This window comes from Amborella trichopoda, chromosome 6 (genome assembly GCF_054954075.1).
Source record: "Amborella trichopoda isolate Santa Cruz 75 chromosome 6, AtrichopodaSantaCruz75HAP2 v2.0, whole genome shotgun sequence".
In the NCBI taxonomy this organism is placed as follows: domain Eukaryota; kingdom Viridiplantae; phylum Streptophyta; class Magnoliopsida; order Amborellales; family Amborellaceae; genus Amborella; species Amborella trichopoda.
In genome coordinates this window covers 49,386,978-49,404,192 of record NC_142341.1, presented here as the reverse complement: position 1 = coordinate 49,404,192, position 17,215 = coordinate 49,386,978, and the positions used below count along the sequence as shown (strand labels likewise).

The window sequence follows — 17,215 nt, the reverse complement described above, 5'->3', positions numbered from 1 at the left end:
ACTGCTCTGAAATGCCAAACAGATTACATTTGCAACTTAGGTGTCATAGTTTCAAAAGATCATGTTGTAAAAGAGAGAACTACTACTTACATGAAACTTACGTAATATTTACCATAAACTAAACAAAGCAAGCATTATTTCAAGGGACCACATAATTTAAAACAAATGTTAACACACAAAACTCCAGTAATATCATGAAAATCATGAATATAATCCAGCATCTCAGTAACTTACTACTAACAATCAAACAAACAACCAATCGTTTTCATTTGACAAATAGCACACAGCAAATAGGCATACTGCTCAATTTCTCAGTGATTCATGTATGCAGTAGTTTCCTTTTTACCATGTCGAAAATTAATGTAGCTTATAACCCAGCCATTATAAAACAAACCACAAAGTAACTATAAAAACTATGAATTAGAAAAACAATCTAGTGTGGTAAAACTATAAAGTAAATCAAATTTTGCCACAAAAGAAAGATCACAGTTTATATATACACACACACATACACTTATATATTAGAAAATCAGTTCGGTTTATGCCGGTGAGGTGAAGGTATTTTCCGACTTAGGCAATTGACTAAGAAGTTTAAAAAGAAGAGAAAAGATCTCCATATGGTCTTTATTGATTTAGAGAAAACATATGTTAAGGTGCTTGGAGAGTTAACTTGGTGGGTGTTGGGAAAAAAAATAGGCTCTAGAAGATATATTGACATGGTGTGGATATGTACAAGGGAGCGTTAACTAGTGTGGGAACAATTACTGGACAAGTGAGTTTTCAGTGACAAAATGCCTTTATCAGGGATCAACGTCGAGCCAATATCTTGCTTTGGCTATGGACGAGCTAACTAGGTATCTACAGGATGAGGCACTGTGGTGTATGTTGTTTATAGATGACATAGCCCTGATTAATGAGACTAGAGACGGCATCAATGTAAAGTTACTTTCGAGGGATGCTCCAGAATCTAAAGGTTTTAATAGCAACTAGACTAAGACAAAATATATGAAATATAAGTTTAGTAACAATAGGAGTAGAAACGAGGAAGTAATTAAGATTGAAGCTAAGAAATACCTAAGAAAATTTCTTTTCCATATCTTGGATCGATAATACATGAGAATGGAGAGATTGAGGTGGACGAAGTGGATATGTACTTCTTGAAAGAAGGACACGTGTGATCTAGCCTGAGTATATAATATTTTTTTTTTTTTTTTTTCAATTCTTTTCTTTTCTTCATGGTCTAGATCACTCACAAGAAGTCATTTTACGATATAACAACTTCAAATAAAGTAAAAGAAAATAATACAATAGGATCTCAAGAACTTGAAGTCATTCAAAATCACACTTTTCATTAACAAAGAAAAGACATATCCTATGTTTGAGAATAACAAATATAATAAATAAATATGGATGAAACAAAAGAGGGTGTCAGAGATTACCTCAACCGGGCTTCTAACACCCCACACCGAGTTACCACCTTTCGATGGCACGGGATCTAATGGTAAACCTTCAATCTCAACCGGGAAAGCAAGTTTGGACAAGCCACCCCAATGGAACATGAACCCTTTTGATCACAAACACTGTGAATCCCCTTGGCAACCTAGTTTGAGAGATGCTTCTCTTTTCTACCACAACCTCATAGTCTAAACCCCAAAGAGAGATGAGAGATCATGAGAGACACCATGAGAGAGAATCATAAGATGAGAGAGAGTGGGGCGTGCCCCCCTTTTAGGACTTTCAAGAGAGAGAGAGATATATTCTAAGTGGGGCGTGCCCCCTTTGGTGGGTTAAGGGAGAGAGAGATGAAAACTATGTGTATGAGATAAGGTGTAGAAATTTGAGTAGGGATCAATCCATTTTTATAGTGCTTGAACAAGATTAGGGTTTCTTAAGGTTTTCTTCGGCTTGCCACTCATGTGCGATTAAATATGCACCATTGACCTTGGGTGACTTGTAGGGTGAAAGATATGAGCTCTTCATTCCATAGATGGATCATCAACATCCTATGAAAGGTGCTAGACCATTATCCCCCACTTCCTAAACCATTTCCCATCAATTAATTCAAAATAAAAAATTAATATATCATAATATTATCCTTTCTTATTTTATGCATAAGCTTTCTCATACATACCAAAATATTATTCAAAATTTCCTCAAAGCTCAAGCTTACTTAAAACAACACAAACTTATCTCTCAAGCTTTAGAGCTTGATCTCTACAACATAGTAGGTTTCTCTAGGTGGAGCGTGCCACCTATTTGGGCACATACAGGGGGTCCACCCAAGTTGCAATGGTGGGCCCAAAAGACCTATTGGGCCTCCCATTCAATTATGTTTTTTTATATTTTTGGAAATGCACAAAATGATTATTTTAATATTTAAATCATTATAAAATCAATATCTTTGTTTTTATAAATCTAAATTTGATAAATAAAATATCCAGAGATTCAAAAAAATTCAAATAACAACTCTAAAAAATCATATATTATTAAAATAAACAAAATTAAAAACTTTGATGGGAAAAGGATCCATATGGTCCAGGAATAAATATCCACTAGGGCACTCCATGTCCAACCGCGAACGACGAACCACACATGCTTTCTCAAACTGACCCAACGTTGCCCATGACCCACAGTCCATGCTAGGGGTCATTAGTAGGTCACCAAAGTCTAGCCAATAAGCAAGGGGTCATTAGTAGGTCACCCAAGTCTAGCCAATGAGCAAGGGGTCACAGTCCTAATATATGGATTTCAGGTCCCCCTGGAGACGAAACCCAAGGTCATCCTGACCTGATACAATCCATAGCTCGATGGTGCACAGGGGGTATCTCTCGCACATGCATACGCTTCACCCTGAAAAGTGGTACGCTTTCTCGAAAACAGCTATCGATATACATGTCGTGTGATGGTACAAATGAAGAGGCTTTGGCCACATTTTGAAGCCCTCCATCACACACAAGGGCTACACAGTCCCTCGACTCACTCATACAGGCATACCCCGACCTCATCAAGGGATAATCCATATAACCCTCATCGGTACAATTCTCAAAGCCCAGGTAATATGGGTTTTCTCCAACCAGACTGACCTAACACGTCAAGCACAGTCTACTATCAGCAAATACTGTTTGCTTGGTATGATCCACAAGGGACCACACTCCCACTGAGTTCATGTTCCACTATATATATTTCATTTTACAAGCACTCATAAGGCCTTTAATAGCCACACTCACCCAACACTTCTAGAGTCCTATGGGATCGTCGTATACCAATAAAACTGAAGGAAAAGTTCTATAGAATAAGACCAGTCATACATTTTGGGACAGAATGTTGTGCGGTCAAGAAACAACATATCCATGTAATGACTGTGGTTAAGATAAAGATGCTGAGATAGATGAGTAGCAAGACAAGAAAGGATAGAACTCGAAATTAATACATCTGAAGGAACCTAAGGGTAGCACCAATAGGCAATAAAATAAGGGAAAGTAGACTCAAGTGGTCTGACTAATGTACAACGCCAACCTAGAACAGTTCTGCTTCGGAGGGATAATTTGGTTCAAGTGGAAAGCTCTAAAAGGATAAAAAGAAGGCCCAAAAAGACAGGGATAGAAATAATGAGAAGAAATATAGTGACTTATGGTCTGACTAGGAATGGGCTTAAGGCTAGGTAGTCAGGGTGGTGGGTCACCACAACATGTCATCTTGAGTTTCATTCCTACACAGGTGGGGGGTCGCCACAACATGTCATCTTGAGTTTTATTTCTACACATGTGGGGACCCCATCCCCACTAACCTACCCAAAAAAGAAAAAAAGAAAAAACTTATGGTCTAACTGAGGGCACAGCTCTTGATAGAGGGGAATGGCATAACATGATTCACGTAGCCCACCCCAACTAGTTGGGATAAGGCTCAAATGACGATGTAGATAAATATACATATATATATATATATATATATATATATATATATACACACACACACACACACACACATAAACTTGATTTACCAGAATCATGGAGTGTATTATAAGAAAATTATGCGCTTTTACTCAGGAAACAAACACCAAACCACAACTAAGCTACTGCAAAAATGAAATATACCATGGACAGTTAACTGTCACATCCTTCGTAACATTCAATATAAGAACGAGGTGAAGGGTTTCCCACACAGCAGAAACATTCCGCTCCAAAAGAATTGAATCCCATTAAGCACCACTTTTGCCTTTGTCAAAACCAGCTGCCCATGAGATCCACAGAATACCTTTGCAAGTCAAGTTTCCACTCCCCATTGGGGCAAGAACCTGAGGTTCCAGGCCTCAAACTAGAGAAGTCTCTGACCATCTCCAATTATACCTCTAAGACAACATTCATGAATACCATTGCATTAAAGAGCAAGCTCTTTTTCATTCCCCAAAATTGACTTTCACCTACCAACGATGAGATTCCGACTACAACAATTAAAATCCTAAAGATCCCATTCCGCATGACCCTATAGTTATGCCTCCAATTACCACTCTAATTAACATGACCCATGTCGGCTTGAAAGAGACCCTAAGAAGTCTCAAGACAGCAAAAGCATATCACCTATCAATCTATATGGCCCGTATCCCGTAGTTTAAGCTTTAGACTATATAGTCAAAAAAAAAAAAAAAGGTGACTTTCACCTACCGACAATGAGATTGTGACTACCACAACTAAAACTCGAAGGATCCCATTTCGCATGATACCACTCTAATTAAAATGACCATGTCAGCCTGAAAGAGCCCCTAAGCAGTCTCACAACAACAAAAGAATATCACCTATCAGTCTACATGGCCTGCATCCTGTAGTCTAAGCTTTAAACTACATAGTTAAAAAAAAAGGAAAAACACATCAATATACCCAAATCTCTTAAGCCCCTGCCAAGCTCTTCCTAAGGACCTTCGTTGAGTGCAAAAGCCCATCATGCACCGATGAGGCACCACATCCTCATAAAATAAGAGGTAGACTCAATTTTTATAAAAGCAAATCAATTATCTTTTAGAAGCAAATAAATTTTGACTAGGGAATACATAATTTGGGATATTCAAAAGAAGACAACCAAAGCACTCACAACACTTTAAGATATAGCACTTAATAGATTTTGGCAAGTACTTTGTCAAGAGGCACCGAAGCCACTGAGTCATGAACAAGTTTTGACTTGGCAATTATGCGATCAGCTAACTTGAGAATTTCAGAAGCAGAAAGGTTGACTTGAAGAATAAACCCGTGGAGACCTGCAATACCATAATGAGGCACAAAAGACGCATGTAAGCACATAAATGTGAAATTGTAAATCATATGACTTCATTGGTTTCAATGATGAAGAGCATCTATCTACAAAAATCCCAAAGTCATTCGTAGATATCTAAAATAGAAAGCATCTATCCTCCAAACAAGGGGCCGCATGAGAAGTGACCAGATTTTGGATGAAGCTAAAATTCCAGTGCATCAAACGGCGGTCCACCTCGGCACCCAGCCAGCGCTTCGTTGGAAGGGGGGGGGGGGCAAGGGCATAGGTGCCTCCCCTAGAACAAGGTGGGCACCTTGCACATTAGCTAAGGTGGCCCCCACCTCGCCAACCCATGGACCTAGGTTAGAAATTGCCCCTGGGCAATGGGGAAACATGCCTTTCCCACCTTCACCCCCAAGGGGGGCTGGCGTGGGAATTTCATACCTCCCTCAAAAGCTTTCTTACAGGAATTTTTGAGGAGAAAAAAAAAATTAGATTTTCGGAACTGTTTTGTGATTGAAAAATCCAAGAAATTTGAGAGATCTCCTCAAATCCAGTTTTTTTGGATAGGATTGTTTTCAACTGTCAAGAGAGATTACAAGAGGAACTTCGAGTGATTTAAAGCTCGATTTTTACCCAAAACACTGACGATGGAAGACCCGGCAGCAAAGGTTAGTCAAATTGTTCTATATTTGAAATCTGTCATTCTTCCAATGTCTTATTCAGGTCCTCGTAGGATTGGAGATCCAGAGAGGAAATATGGTTTTTCTCAAAAAAAAATGGTTGAAATAATGTACATTGCAATTATTATGATCAAGATACAAATTAGCTTTTTTTTTTTTTTTGGTGGGGGGTTGTGAAATAATAGATTCAAAAACACCTTAAAGGTAATAGGGAGCATCTTGCCCAAATTAAGAATGTTCTGCAAATATTAGAAAGGATATGCCAGAAAAAAGAACAAGGCAGCAAGGGAACCAAGCATCGCAAAGCGGAATAGGGCTGTAGTGACAGTCACAACCTTACCCTTAGCATTATGACGAAGTTCAGGAGAAGAGGGACACATTGCCAAGGGTCACAACTCACAAGATTTTCCATCTCCTTCCAAACTCAACGTAGCATAATGGATAAGAGAAAGCAATTGAAGTCTATGCTCCCCTCAAAGGATTGATCTAGAAGCAAGTTGTCCAATAACACTTAAGGGAAAAGGATATATGTCTAAACGATAATTTTTGTAAAAGTCTTTTTGGAATGGGAGCAATGTATGCATACAAGGTATTCTTAACCTTGATCCAAGTTTTGCACATAGGAGGTAGTAAGGTGAAGCCCACTTGTGGGCCTTATATACGACGTAATAGAAAGAGCAAGGCATTGGGAAATGATGAGAGCATGTACAGCCCAGTATGGGCGATGGTAGAGGAAAAGCGGTATAAGAAACTTTATTGGCCTTGCATGCAACTGGCTATCATTTGAACCTAAAATTCTCTCATGCAGAATTGGATGATGAGATGAATGGTAAATTATGGATAGTTCAACAAATGTCATGAGTCTCATTCCAGATAAGGATATCGAGGATAAGATATACAATGAAGAGTTGATCTTATACAAGTGTGCATTATGATCATTTGGGACAGCAATAAGACAAAGGATTAAATCCTTCTTTCAACTTGCATAGTTTCTTATGTTGTATAGTTTATGCTCCAATTTTATTAGTTACAACTTGCAAACTTATAAATTATAATTTTAAATTAAACAACGTAATTGCAAGCCAATGGTGGAGCCAAAATGAGAGTAGGGCCCCAACTAGCAAAAGATGGCCATCCACGTATTAAACTTGACATGCAGCTCATCTAGTTGTGAGCGCATTTGGAGTACATTTGAGATGGTAAGAGTCAATAATTGCAAAGATTATAATAATTCATATTATGAAGAATCACTAAATTTTAATTTACATTATACAATACTCAATGATTCCCAAAAAGGAAAAAAAGAAAATAACATAACAAATACATACATAAATAATCAATAAATTATAATTATAACTTATAAATGGAAAATTCATAAACTATGATTATAACTTCTAAATTATAGCTTTACAAGTTCATGCAACACATGATTTAATTATGAGTTTACCTAATTATATAACTCTATCCCACGATTACTCTAGTTCTAGTCTAGCTCATGCATTTTCTCACAAGAGTATACAAAGAAAAGGAAATAGGCTTGAGCAAAAGAACCTTAGTAATTTATCCATGACAAGAGGGATCCCATTGTTATGAAAAACTTATATGATGCCAGTATGTGGTTGGTTGATCCTAGAATAGAATTGTAGAAGAAGTCTTCAGTTTTGACCTAGGAAACGGTTGAGAGGGTTTCGAGACGACCTTCTGACCCTAGAAGGACCACTAGGTCGACTACTATGCCTGGTACACAGACAAGGAGGAGGAGGGGAAGGAAAATGAGGCTAATTCAGAAGACGCTACAGAGGGCCATTATATTATATTAAGGAGGGTGATGACTCTAATGATAATATCTTGGAATCAAATGGAGGTGTTGAGGTTAATGCCAATTACAAAGAAGATAAAGACTAAACATGACAATGCACTTAATGTCATTTTGTTTATTATTTCATTTATATCATTTTCTCTATATTATGGAATGTTGAGATGTTCTTAACTGCTGCTGTAGTTAAGTATTTCGAGTATGTGGTCTTGGACGTGGAGCCATGAACCACAATATTCAGCCATATGCCACTGAGTTATGGAACTTGGCCGTGCTATTTTCTTTTACTCCTTTTGGTTATTAATTTGTTGCATCTCATATTTACTGATTTAAACTTGTGAGATGCGATTCAACATTAACTTAGTTTCAAGTTTCAGAATCTTTTTTTTTTTCAAATTTGCAATGTTCAAGATTCATTTTAATCTTTTGATTCTACATTAAATGTCTGTATATGAGTGTGTTTTTAGCACAGTTTCATTGTTCATTCCTTCGTCGACAACACGCACGCACTCACGCGCACATGCACATGCGCGTGCGCACACAAACGTGTGTCTGTATCTTTATCAGGCACCTTGAAACCAAGGCACCTGCCCCCCAGCAGCTGCCTAGCGCATTCCTAAACATTGCCAAACTTTAACTTTCAGTTTCTAGATTTACAAAATAGTAGTAGATATAGTTTCTGAGTACACTATATAGTGTAGCATTAATGGTGTCAGTTTTTAGTCCAAGGCAGTGTTTCAAAACATGGCTTGGGCAGCAAAGTTGGCACCTGCCCAAGCTGAGTGATGGATGAATAAGCTCACACTCGCCCGAGCCATGTCCGAGCCATTAAAAAGATGAAATATAAGACAGAGAACACAAAAAAATGGAAAATAGACTAATTAATTAAATATGAAAGTACATACACATGGATTTGCATGTGGAATTACTTATTAATTAAATAATAATAAAATAGACTAAAAATTACATACACTCATGTCTAGTCTTAGACATGTATCCAAAATGCTGAGTTGGACACGTGTCCGTAAGTTTTGGGCACGCGTCTTATCAAGACAAGTTGTGTCATGTTTCTAAATCAAGAATTTCAAGGCACATCTGGGTACACGGCGCAAAAGTATCCAATGGAATGTCTGATGTGTCAACATGCACATCTGTGTCAAAGTCAAGCCTATGACATCATTCCCGACATGCATATCATTGTTATGCGGGAAAGGTTAGAAAGCTAGAAATGATATCCAACTATGGTTTTGGACTAAAAAATTATGTGCAGACTGCTGAGCAGACATTAGAGTCATTTCAATAAATTTGCAAAACAATTAGACATGAGCAGTGGAACATTTTTTTTTTTATCGCGTGCAAAGTGAAATGGCTGCCCCCTCTGAGAAGAGATCATTGTAAAACAGTAGCATTGATGAGGGTCCATTGGGGAGTTTCTAGGTTATGTATTTTATCCAGCTTTATCCATTGATTCGCACCAGAGCATGATATTCAAGGGTTGGAATAATCAAGGAGGTTCGTCCCATTTGATCCATGCTCTATTTGAAATCCATTTGCAACCCTATTAACTAAGATTTTTCTTCGGATTCAATACTCAGGCAATTGGTAGAAAAATACATTCAGCATTTTCATCGCCAGACAACAAAAAAGGATTCACCTTCATCAAATGTATGAAGCTATAATGTGTTTGGACCCCTAATTTCGCATGTCACGTCTCAGGATGGTGTCCACAACTCAAACAATAGATGATCAAAATAATCTATCAACAAAAACTGTTGATCTCACACGACCATGCAATCTTCCTAAAAATCAGGCCATTAATCTGCAAATATATCCAACATTTTCAAAGACAAATATGACATATCATTCGGTTGCTTTGAATTATGCAGTAAAAATGAGTTTGCGGCCCTGATTTCTGCTCCTTCAACAGTAAATGTACTCAACAAGCGAAGCAATATCATCAAATAAAATGAAAGGTACCTCTACAGATTATACAGAGCCACTGGTGAACAAAGCAAACAAATTTGAGAGCAATTCCTGACATATATGCATCCAAGTGTCAAGCAAAACTTACGTTTCCTCTTGTGACCCTTTAGGGCAACCAAGAAACCAAGAGCCACTGCCAAAATGGTAGAGGCTCCAGTAATGGCAATTATCTTATTCCTCTCTGCCTTTTTTGCCATGGTCACGAGCTTAGCTCGAGCTGAAAACTAGGGCAAAAGAAAAGTGGGCTTTCAAGTGAAGTCAGCTGGGCGTATTTATGGTGAGGAGTTACAGACACAACAAAAACGAGCGGGAAAAATAAAGCGACGATACCGGTTTCTATGCGGCCAAGCCCGCAAATGCGGGCCTGTTGATAAAACTATGTTTGAGATAGATTTTAAGACTTGAGTTTTAAGGACATGTAATCTAAAGATCATAAATATGGCAAAATAAATAAATTTTGAAAAATTAAAAATAATAATTTTAGTAAAAAAACATTTTGATCATTAGTGTCTATTGTTCTTAGATTGGATTATTTACACTTTCTGAACTGCGTGTGTACGCTCATGTCGGTAAAAATCATGTTTTAGGTGCTCCGGTTGGATTTAGCGGATGGTCTTGTGCATCACCCTAAATCCCACCATTTTTTATTTTTTTTTATTTTTTTGAAACCAATCTTTCACCAATTCAACTGGCGGGATCACTGATCCAATTGATTCACACTGATTTTTTAGTTTTAAAATACTCAAAAGTATAAAATCTATTTTGGATAGCCAGGTCAAAGCAATTGGGAGGTGACAATCTATTTTGTTTTCTGAAAATACTTATTTGATGATATAAAGTGGATCCCAAAATTTCAAATTTGTGAAAGTCTTGTACTCGAGGGAATAAATATACAGCGTGCTCCCGTAGCCACAATAACATGTCATGTGTCCTTTCAAGGGAAAGCCCATCAAAATTTACTAGAGGTAATAAATAATGTTATACGATAACGACTTTAACCACCTAACACGCACAAAAAGTGGTGGCAAGTCAAAATTGGAAGATAATCCACCAAATGAAGCAGTTGAGGGAAATATTTGGTCTGATCTTCAGTGCCTTAATGGTGTTTCTTCCAACCAAATGCATATTGGCTCCACAAAGAATATCGTGAAAATAAAATCTCAAAAAAAAAAACAACAAAGTTTTTATGAACTAGAGGAGTATAAGTCGTCCAGGTGGTGAGATTTGGCCCATAAAAAAAAATTGTATCATTTTCTAAGAAAAAACAAAAAAGGGTAGGTGTTTGCAGTATGATGAGATAGTCTGCAAATTTTGGAGTTTAACAAATCCCTTTAAGGCTTCAATCGGGTGATAATTTTATCTTTTGGTTTTTTGGGTAATTCAGTGGGACAGACATACCCTCACTCATTTTTTCAAATAATTTGAAAGTTAGATTTTTGAAGGTGTTGATGTTAGTAAGAATGAAAAACACATCATGGGAACTAAGGCGTAGAGGTGCTACCACCATGACCCAATAATATTTTTTTCTTTCCTAAAACAGGGCAACCATCCATTGCATTCTCCTGAGAAAACTATTTTCTCATTTTTCAAGAACTATTGCAAATATGAGCATGCCATAACTCAAAAAAAACATAAATTTGAACCTAAAAAAAGAGGTTAAACCACTGGCAAATAGCAAATTCATTGGAAATTCACTAGTCAATATGGAAAACTTTTGTACCCTTCTCGATATTTTAATTTTCAACCTGGATCATCATCAATGGCCTTAAATTTATGCATTGGCCTTTTCATTTACACTCCTAGCAAATCCACATTATGCATCTGTGAAAATTAGGTGAGACTCATAGACCTGTCAGTTTTTAGTTGGTCAAGTAAACAAAGTAGTAGTTGGATACATGGTGTGTACTTGCTATTTGTGAGATGCAGACTACTAATGTTATTTAAATAGGTGGTCCACTTTCATCTTAACAAGTGTTAAGAGGCAACTAACTGAATTAGCTTCAAATAAAGCAGTCAATGAAGTTTCATATTTACCTTGGAAATTATATCAACAACTGAATTGGATATAAGAACTCTTTTTCCCTTTAAGAGTTCACTTGAGATCTGGTGAAGATGAATTATTCAGCATTTTATCTTTTTGCAACTATTCTAACTCATAATCATATATTTTTTGATCTTTTTGCAACTATTCTAACTCATAATCATATATTTCTTGATGAATATTTTAAAATTAAACTAAAAATTATATCTGAAATGTTAAATAGTTCACCTCTCATAGACATCATGATGAAATTCCCAATGTATAAAAGAAGAAAAAATTGCAAAAATTATCTAAAACGCTTAGTGGAGAACTAAAGCTTCAATACACCACACACCTCGGAACAAATTCGAGGTGCTTGAAAGGAAAAAAGAGCAAGATTTTGCCAGTTACTACATTGATTAACATTGGAAACAAAATTGTGCCAATTACGACGTTGATTAACATTATATTGTTAGTATTCAGTATGTTGCCGTACTATTTGCATAATTACTAAATATTAATTGAGTCCTTATTATGATTGAGCCAACATTAAATTATGCTAACCATGAAATATAATGCTTTTCTTTTAATCTATCAGGTTCCAGAGGTGCATGCTGCACAAAAATCACAAGATTCTAGTTCAACGCCCAGGGTATCGACGTGACCTACGTCCAGGTTTTTCTACAATGGTTGAAAATCTGCTTTATTTATAATTATGAAATTTAATGCACTACAAAATGGTCTTGATCATGCAGATATATAAACACTTTAAAATATTTAATGTTTTTCACCATGCTCTATTTGTAAGGCTTGAAATGTGGGTATCTTAATAAATCCATTTTTGAGATGGATTTTGAGACTTAATTCTTAGAGGCAAGTAATCTCTGATATGGAGATCATGAATATGAAAAAAAAAAAAATTGAAACTATAAATAATAATTCTAGTAAGAAAGCACTTGGACTGTTAGTTTCTATTATTTCTAGATGAAACACCTAGTTACATCCATCTTTAAGATGGATGCTTTACACTTTCTTGATCGCCTGTGTAGAAATGAAGTCCAGCCCGCATTAAACAGTTTTTTTTTTTATTATCCATCCATACACCTCGAAAGTCGATATGATCAATTGAAAGGTTTTCTAGCATAGGAACAACCTTTTATAATGATTTTTTAAGGTGTGCCTTAAGTTTATAATATATGGTTGACATCTTCTATACTTACTACTCTCCCAAATATACAGGTTCATATTAGAGAAATTTACACATATATCCCCATTTTTTTGTTATACCAAAAATACCTCCTAGCTTTATTTTTTATTTATGTATCCCTTTTCTCCCCCCTCTCTCACTCTCCCCCAACCCTCAAAAAAAAAAAAAAAAAAACCTAATTCAACACTTTCAATATTCTAAGTCACCATTTTCGCCATAATCTTTTTATTCATTTATTTTTCAGAATTGCATCACTTCATACTTTTAATATCGATTTTGGACCTTAAAGATCCAAATTGGTGGCACTTGGAATAAAAACAAAAGCTTAATATTTTATTTTATTTTTGGGTGTTGTGACGTTTTGTTCTATTGACAAGTCATTGCTTTCTAGTTAAAATATATATTTCACAAAATCACCATGATATTTTGAAAAGCAAGTGTCCTATGACTTTTAATAGTGACAATTATAAACATAGATTCGTTCAATGATCAATCAACTCGTTATGAATGATTATCGTTACCGTCGTAGCCTTTTACCAACTATTTGAAGTCGGCTATATAAATATTGATATGTCACTCTGCTCTATCAAGGGTCATACCTTCAGTGAGGATGGTAAAAAATCACATATTTAATAAATGCATCATTCAAACCCCATTGTAAATTTTATATTTTGATTTGTTGTTTAAGTTATACTATCGATGCACATTTATCACAAATATTATTTTGGTTATTTTATTTTTTTTATCGTACAATTTGCATTTATTAGGTTTTGTCATAATAAAAAATGGGCACACCTTTCCTATGAAAATAGTATATAAAAGACAAATAAAATAAATATTGTGGCAGGCCTTCTATGTCACATGATCAAGATTGGAAAGTAGGGTTGTAGAGAGCAAACTAAAGTTGACATCCAGTTTATCGTGCCATCTCTCTCTCTTTATATATATATATATATATATATATATATATATATATATATATATATATATATATATATATATATATATATATATATATATATATATATAAAGGCAAAGATCCAATGCAACGGTTGTAGTATAGTATATTGCAACGGCACTTCTAAAAAACTATGTTTGTGGTATTTGTATGACCTCAAAATTTGCACACACACTCTCTTCATCTCAATAATCAATCACCAAAAAAAAAAAGCTCAATTTGAACCGTATATATGTTCAAAATGAGTCCCCTCCAAAAATGAATCTAGACAATTCATTTTGTAAATTTCAATATCTTAGCCTTTATAAACTCAAAATCATTTTTTTATTTTTTAACATTGTTCATCTAATGATAATAAAGCCATCCAAACAAAATGGAAATGAAAAAGTCCTTTTTAGGTCTAGATCTAAGCATCTCACCAAAATGAACAGCCTATGTTAATTTTTGCTAAAAAATACTTTTTAAGTTGTGTTTTCAATTTTTTTATTTTTTTTGTGATTGTTCATTAGAATGAGAATAATATATATTTCAAAATTTGAATCAAACAAATGGGCGTAAGTTGTTTTTTTAAGGTTGTTGCATCATATTACTAGACAACGATCGGATGAAATCATTGCCATATATATATATATATGGAAAAAGCTTAGGTGAGCCCACTAGCTCATGGAATAGTATAAGCCTAACGGTCCAAATTGAATCTGAGCCGATCTGACGAACACAGATGTCTAATAGTGTTTGAATTTTAATTATTTTTTTACAAATTCAAATCACTTGAAATTTTAGGTGTGTGTTATTCTCATCATGCCGCATCTAATCTTGACGGGTATATATATATATATATATGAGAGAGAGAGAGAGAGAGAGAGTACAATGAGACCATTTACTTTTAATATAAGGAGGTCACAATCATAATTCATTGTTAGATTTAAAATTGATTGGTTGAAGATGTGTCATTGTTTAGGTACAAAGTCCAAAATAAATTTTTCTTTGATTATTGTGACACACCGTTGTCTTTTGGAGTTCACATGTATGTGTGTATGTGATTTTGAATCGAACAATACATGACCAATCTAGACAAATCTATCGATCTAACATGACTTGACTAGACCAATTGGATTTTGTGTCCATTGGACTTGGAGCACATCGGGTTTAGGTCTAACCAGTAGGGATGGCAATGGACCCGTACCCGACCTATATCCGTTGGATATATCGACATGGGTCTAGGTATGGGTCCAAGTTTTGGACCCACGAGTAGAGTCCGGGTCCAATAAAGGATACCCGGATAGTCCCGGGTCTTGGTACGGGTCTTGCTATACCCGACCCAACAGGTACCCAGACCTAATTTTTTAATTTCCCAAAGGCCAAAGCCCCAACTTTAACATCATTTCAATACTTTTCGTCTTCCCCTAGTTTCCCAAACAGCCAAACCCCATCGGATCCTCCGTCTCTGTAATTCTCCCTCTCTCAGTTTCTTGGAGACATAGCTCTCTTTGTGGATCTGGAATGTCTGTTTGTCTATCTGTCTCTCTCTCTCTAATCGTCTACCCCTCCAAAATTAGCTCTCTGTTGTTCACCATTGTCGGCTACAAAAAAGGAAGTTAATAGTGAGGGTGGCAATGGACTCGACTAGACCGGGGACTCGACAAAATAGACCCGGGACCCGATGGTTATGGGTATGGGTCTAACTTTTAGACCCGACGGGTTGGGTCTGGGTCCAAACATAGACCTGAATACATTCGGGTATGAGTCTGGGTCCGGATCCAGCTAGGCCGAATCCGACCCATTGCCACCCCTACTAACCAGGACTTTGCCTGGACCCGACCCCCTGGCCTGCCGTTTCCAACGCTATCTAACATGCAATATTGTTGTTTGTTAATCAAACTTCCGGACTGTTTTAGTTGTTACAGGTCTTTCATTGATCTTGACCAGTGATCTCAGTTTTCAAAAGGATTTGTAAGGTGTTGGGTAGCCATCGTTACTTAGTGGACCTTGGTGCCTAAGATTTGCATTTTAAGCCCAATCCGACCAGTCACCCTCAACGGAGGGATTTATGAACATTTGTGTCTTTAGGCAAATTTGGTGGGTACATTGGTAATAAGGTATTTTGATGTTGAAATCCAAATAACTGGAAAGCACTTAGAGGTAAGACATTTACCAAATGCTTTTGGAATTCTTCCCCCCCCCCCCCCCCTTCCCCTTCCCCTTCCCCTTCCCCTTCCCCTTCCCCCGCTCTCTTTTTTAATATTAAACTGGGATTCTAAAGGAATGCAACTCTTCACAACTTATCACCTCAGCCTTGAGCTTGTTTATCAAATACTTTTGAGACTAAAACATTACCATCGTTAAAGCTTTTTTCTAATTAATTGGGGTCGGCTATACGAATCTTGATCCGTTATTCTACTATATTAAAAGTCATATCCTCAACGAGGTCATAAATTTTCATATATTTTCTCACTACTTTTAACTGTCTTTTTGTCCCCGTTACCTTTTTACAGCCTTCTACTATTGGACCTGTACCACACATGGCCAGCCATCTAAGTATGCTCTTTCTCGTCTTATCGTCTATCCCTGTGGGACCAAAACATCATTTCTTTATATGAAAGCAAAAAAATTGGAAGCTAAAATGGGTCTATGTTCAACTTAGTCCAAGGTTCAACATTTACATTGAGAATGGCAAGTGCTCGCTTTGCAAATAAATATCCACCATCCATATTAAATTATAGGAAAGGTTTCTATACTTCCCCTACATCATAGAAGATGTATACTTCCCCTACCATCCAACCGTCCAATTTTGATCAAGAGAGCCACTCGCCGTTTGATCTTAAATCCGACGTCTCAAAGTATTTTGTTTTTAGTTTTTTTTTTTTATGTAAATTGTATGACATGAAATTTGGTATGTGCCATATTCTCATTGGGGCGCACGTGTAAGAAATATTAAAAATAAAATTTCGATAAAATATAATGACCAAAATATCTTTTGAAACTTTCAAGGGTATTTTGATCATTTTATTTTATTGAAATATTTTTTTAGTATTTTTCGCTAGTGCGAGTTTCATATAGGATTGGACGTCCAAATTTGGTGTCAAAATAGTTCATAGAAAACAAATAAAAATAAAATAGTGTAGAGACGTGACATTGTGATTGGAGCAATCTTAGCCCTCCATTCAGAATGGATGGTTGGATAAAGGGAAGTATATAAATTTTATGCTGTAGGGGAAGCATAAAAAGCTTGCCCTTAAATTATTTATTGTCTAGTTTAATTACAAATTACCACACTGCTTTTGAAGGATATAGTTTGGTGCTT

General features: G+C 36.1%; 1 protein-coding gene across 16 annotated transcripts in view; it reads right to left on the bottom strand.

Annotated features, from left to right (window-relative positions):
• LOC18441855 (Zincin-like metalloproteases family protein) overlaps positions 1 to 10,117 on the bottom strand; it is a 35,115-nt gene extending 24,998 nt beyond the window's left edge. For 13 of the 16 annotated variants that reach the window (XR_016057100.1, XR_016057101.1, XR_002282240.2 and 10 more), the window contains exons 1-2: positions 9,815 to 10,115; positions 5,127 to 5,248 (exon numbers count right to left, since the gene is read on the bottom strand). Coding sequence is in view for 6 of the 16 variants with exons in the window: in XM_020672087.2 (XP_020527746.1) it covers positions 5,127 to 5,248; positions 9,815 to 9,923 (231 nt within the window). In the remaining 10 variants the exon portion in view is untranslated. Of the gene's footprint in view, positions 1 to 5,126; positions 5,249 to 9,814 lie in introns of all 16 variants that reach the window. The other 3 variants (XM_011627916.3, XM_088868987.1, XM_088868985.1) reach the window with 3 other exon arrangements.
• Positions 10,118 to 17,215: the final 7,098 nt, after the last annotated feature.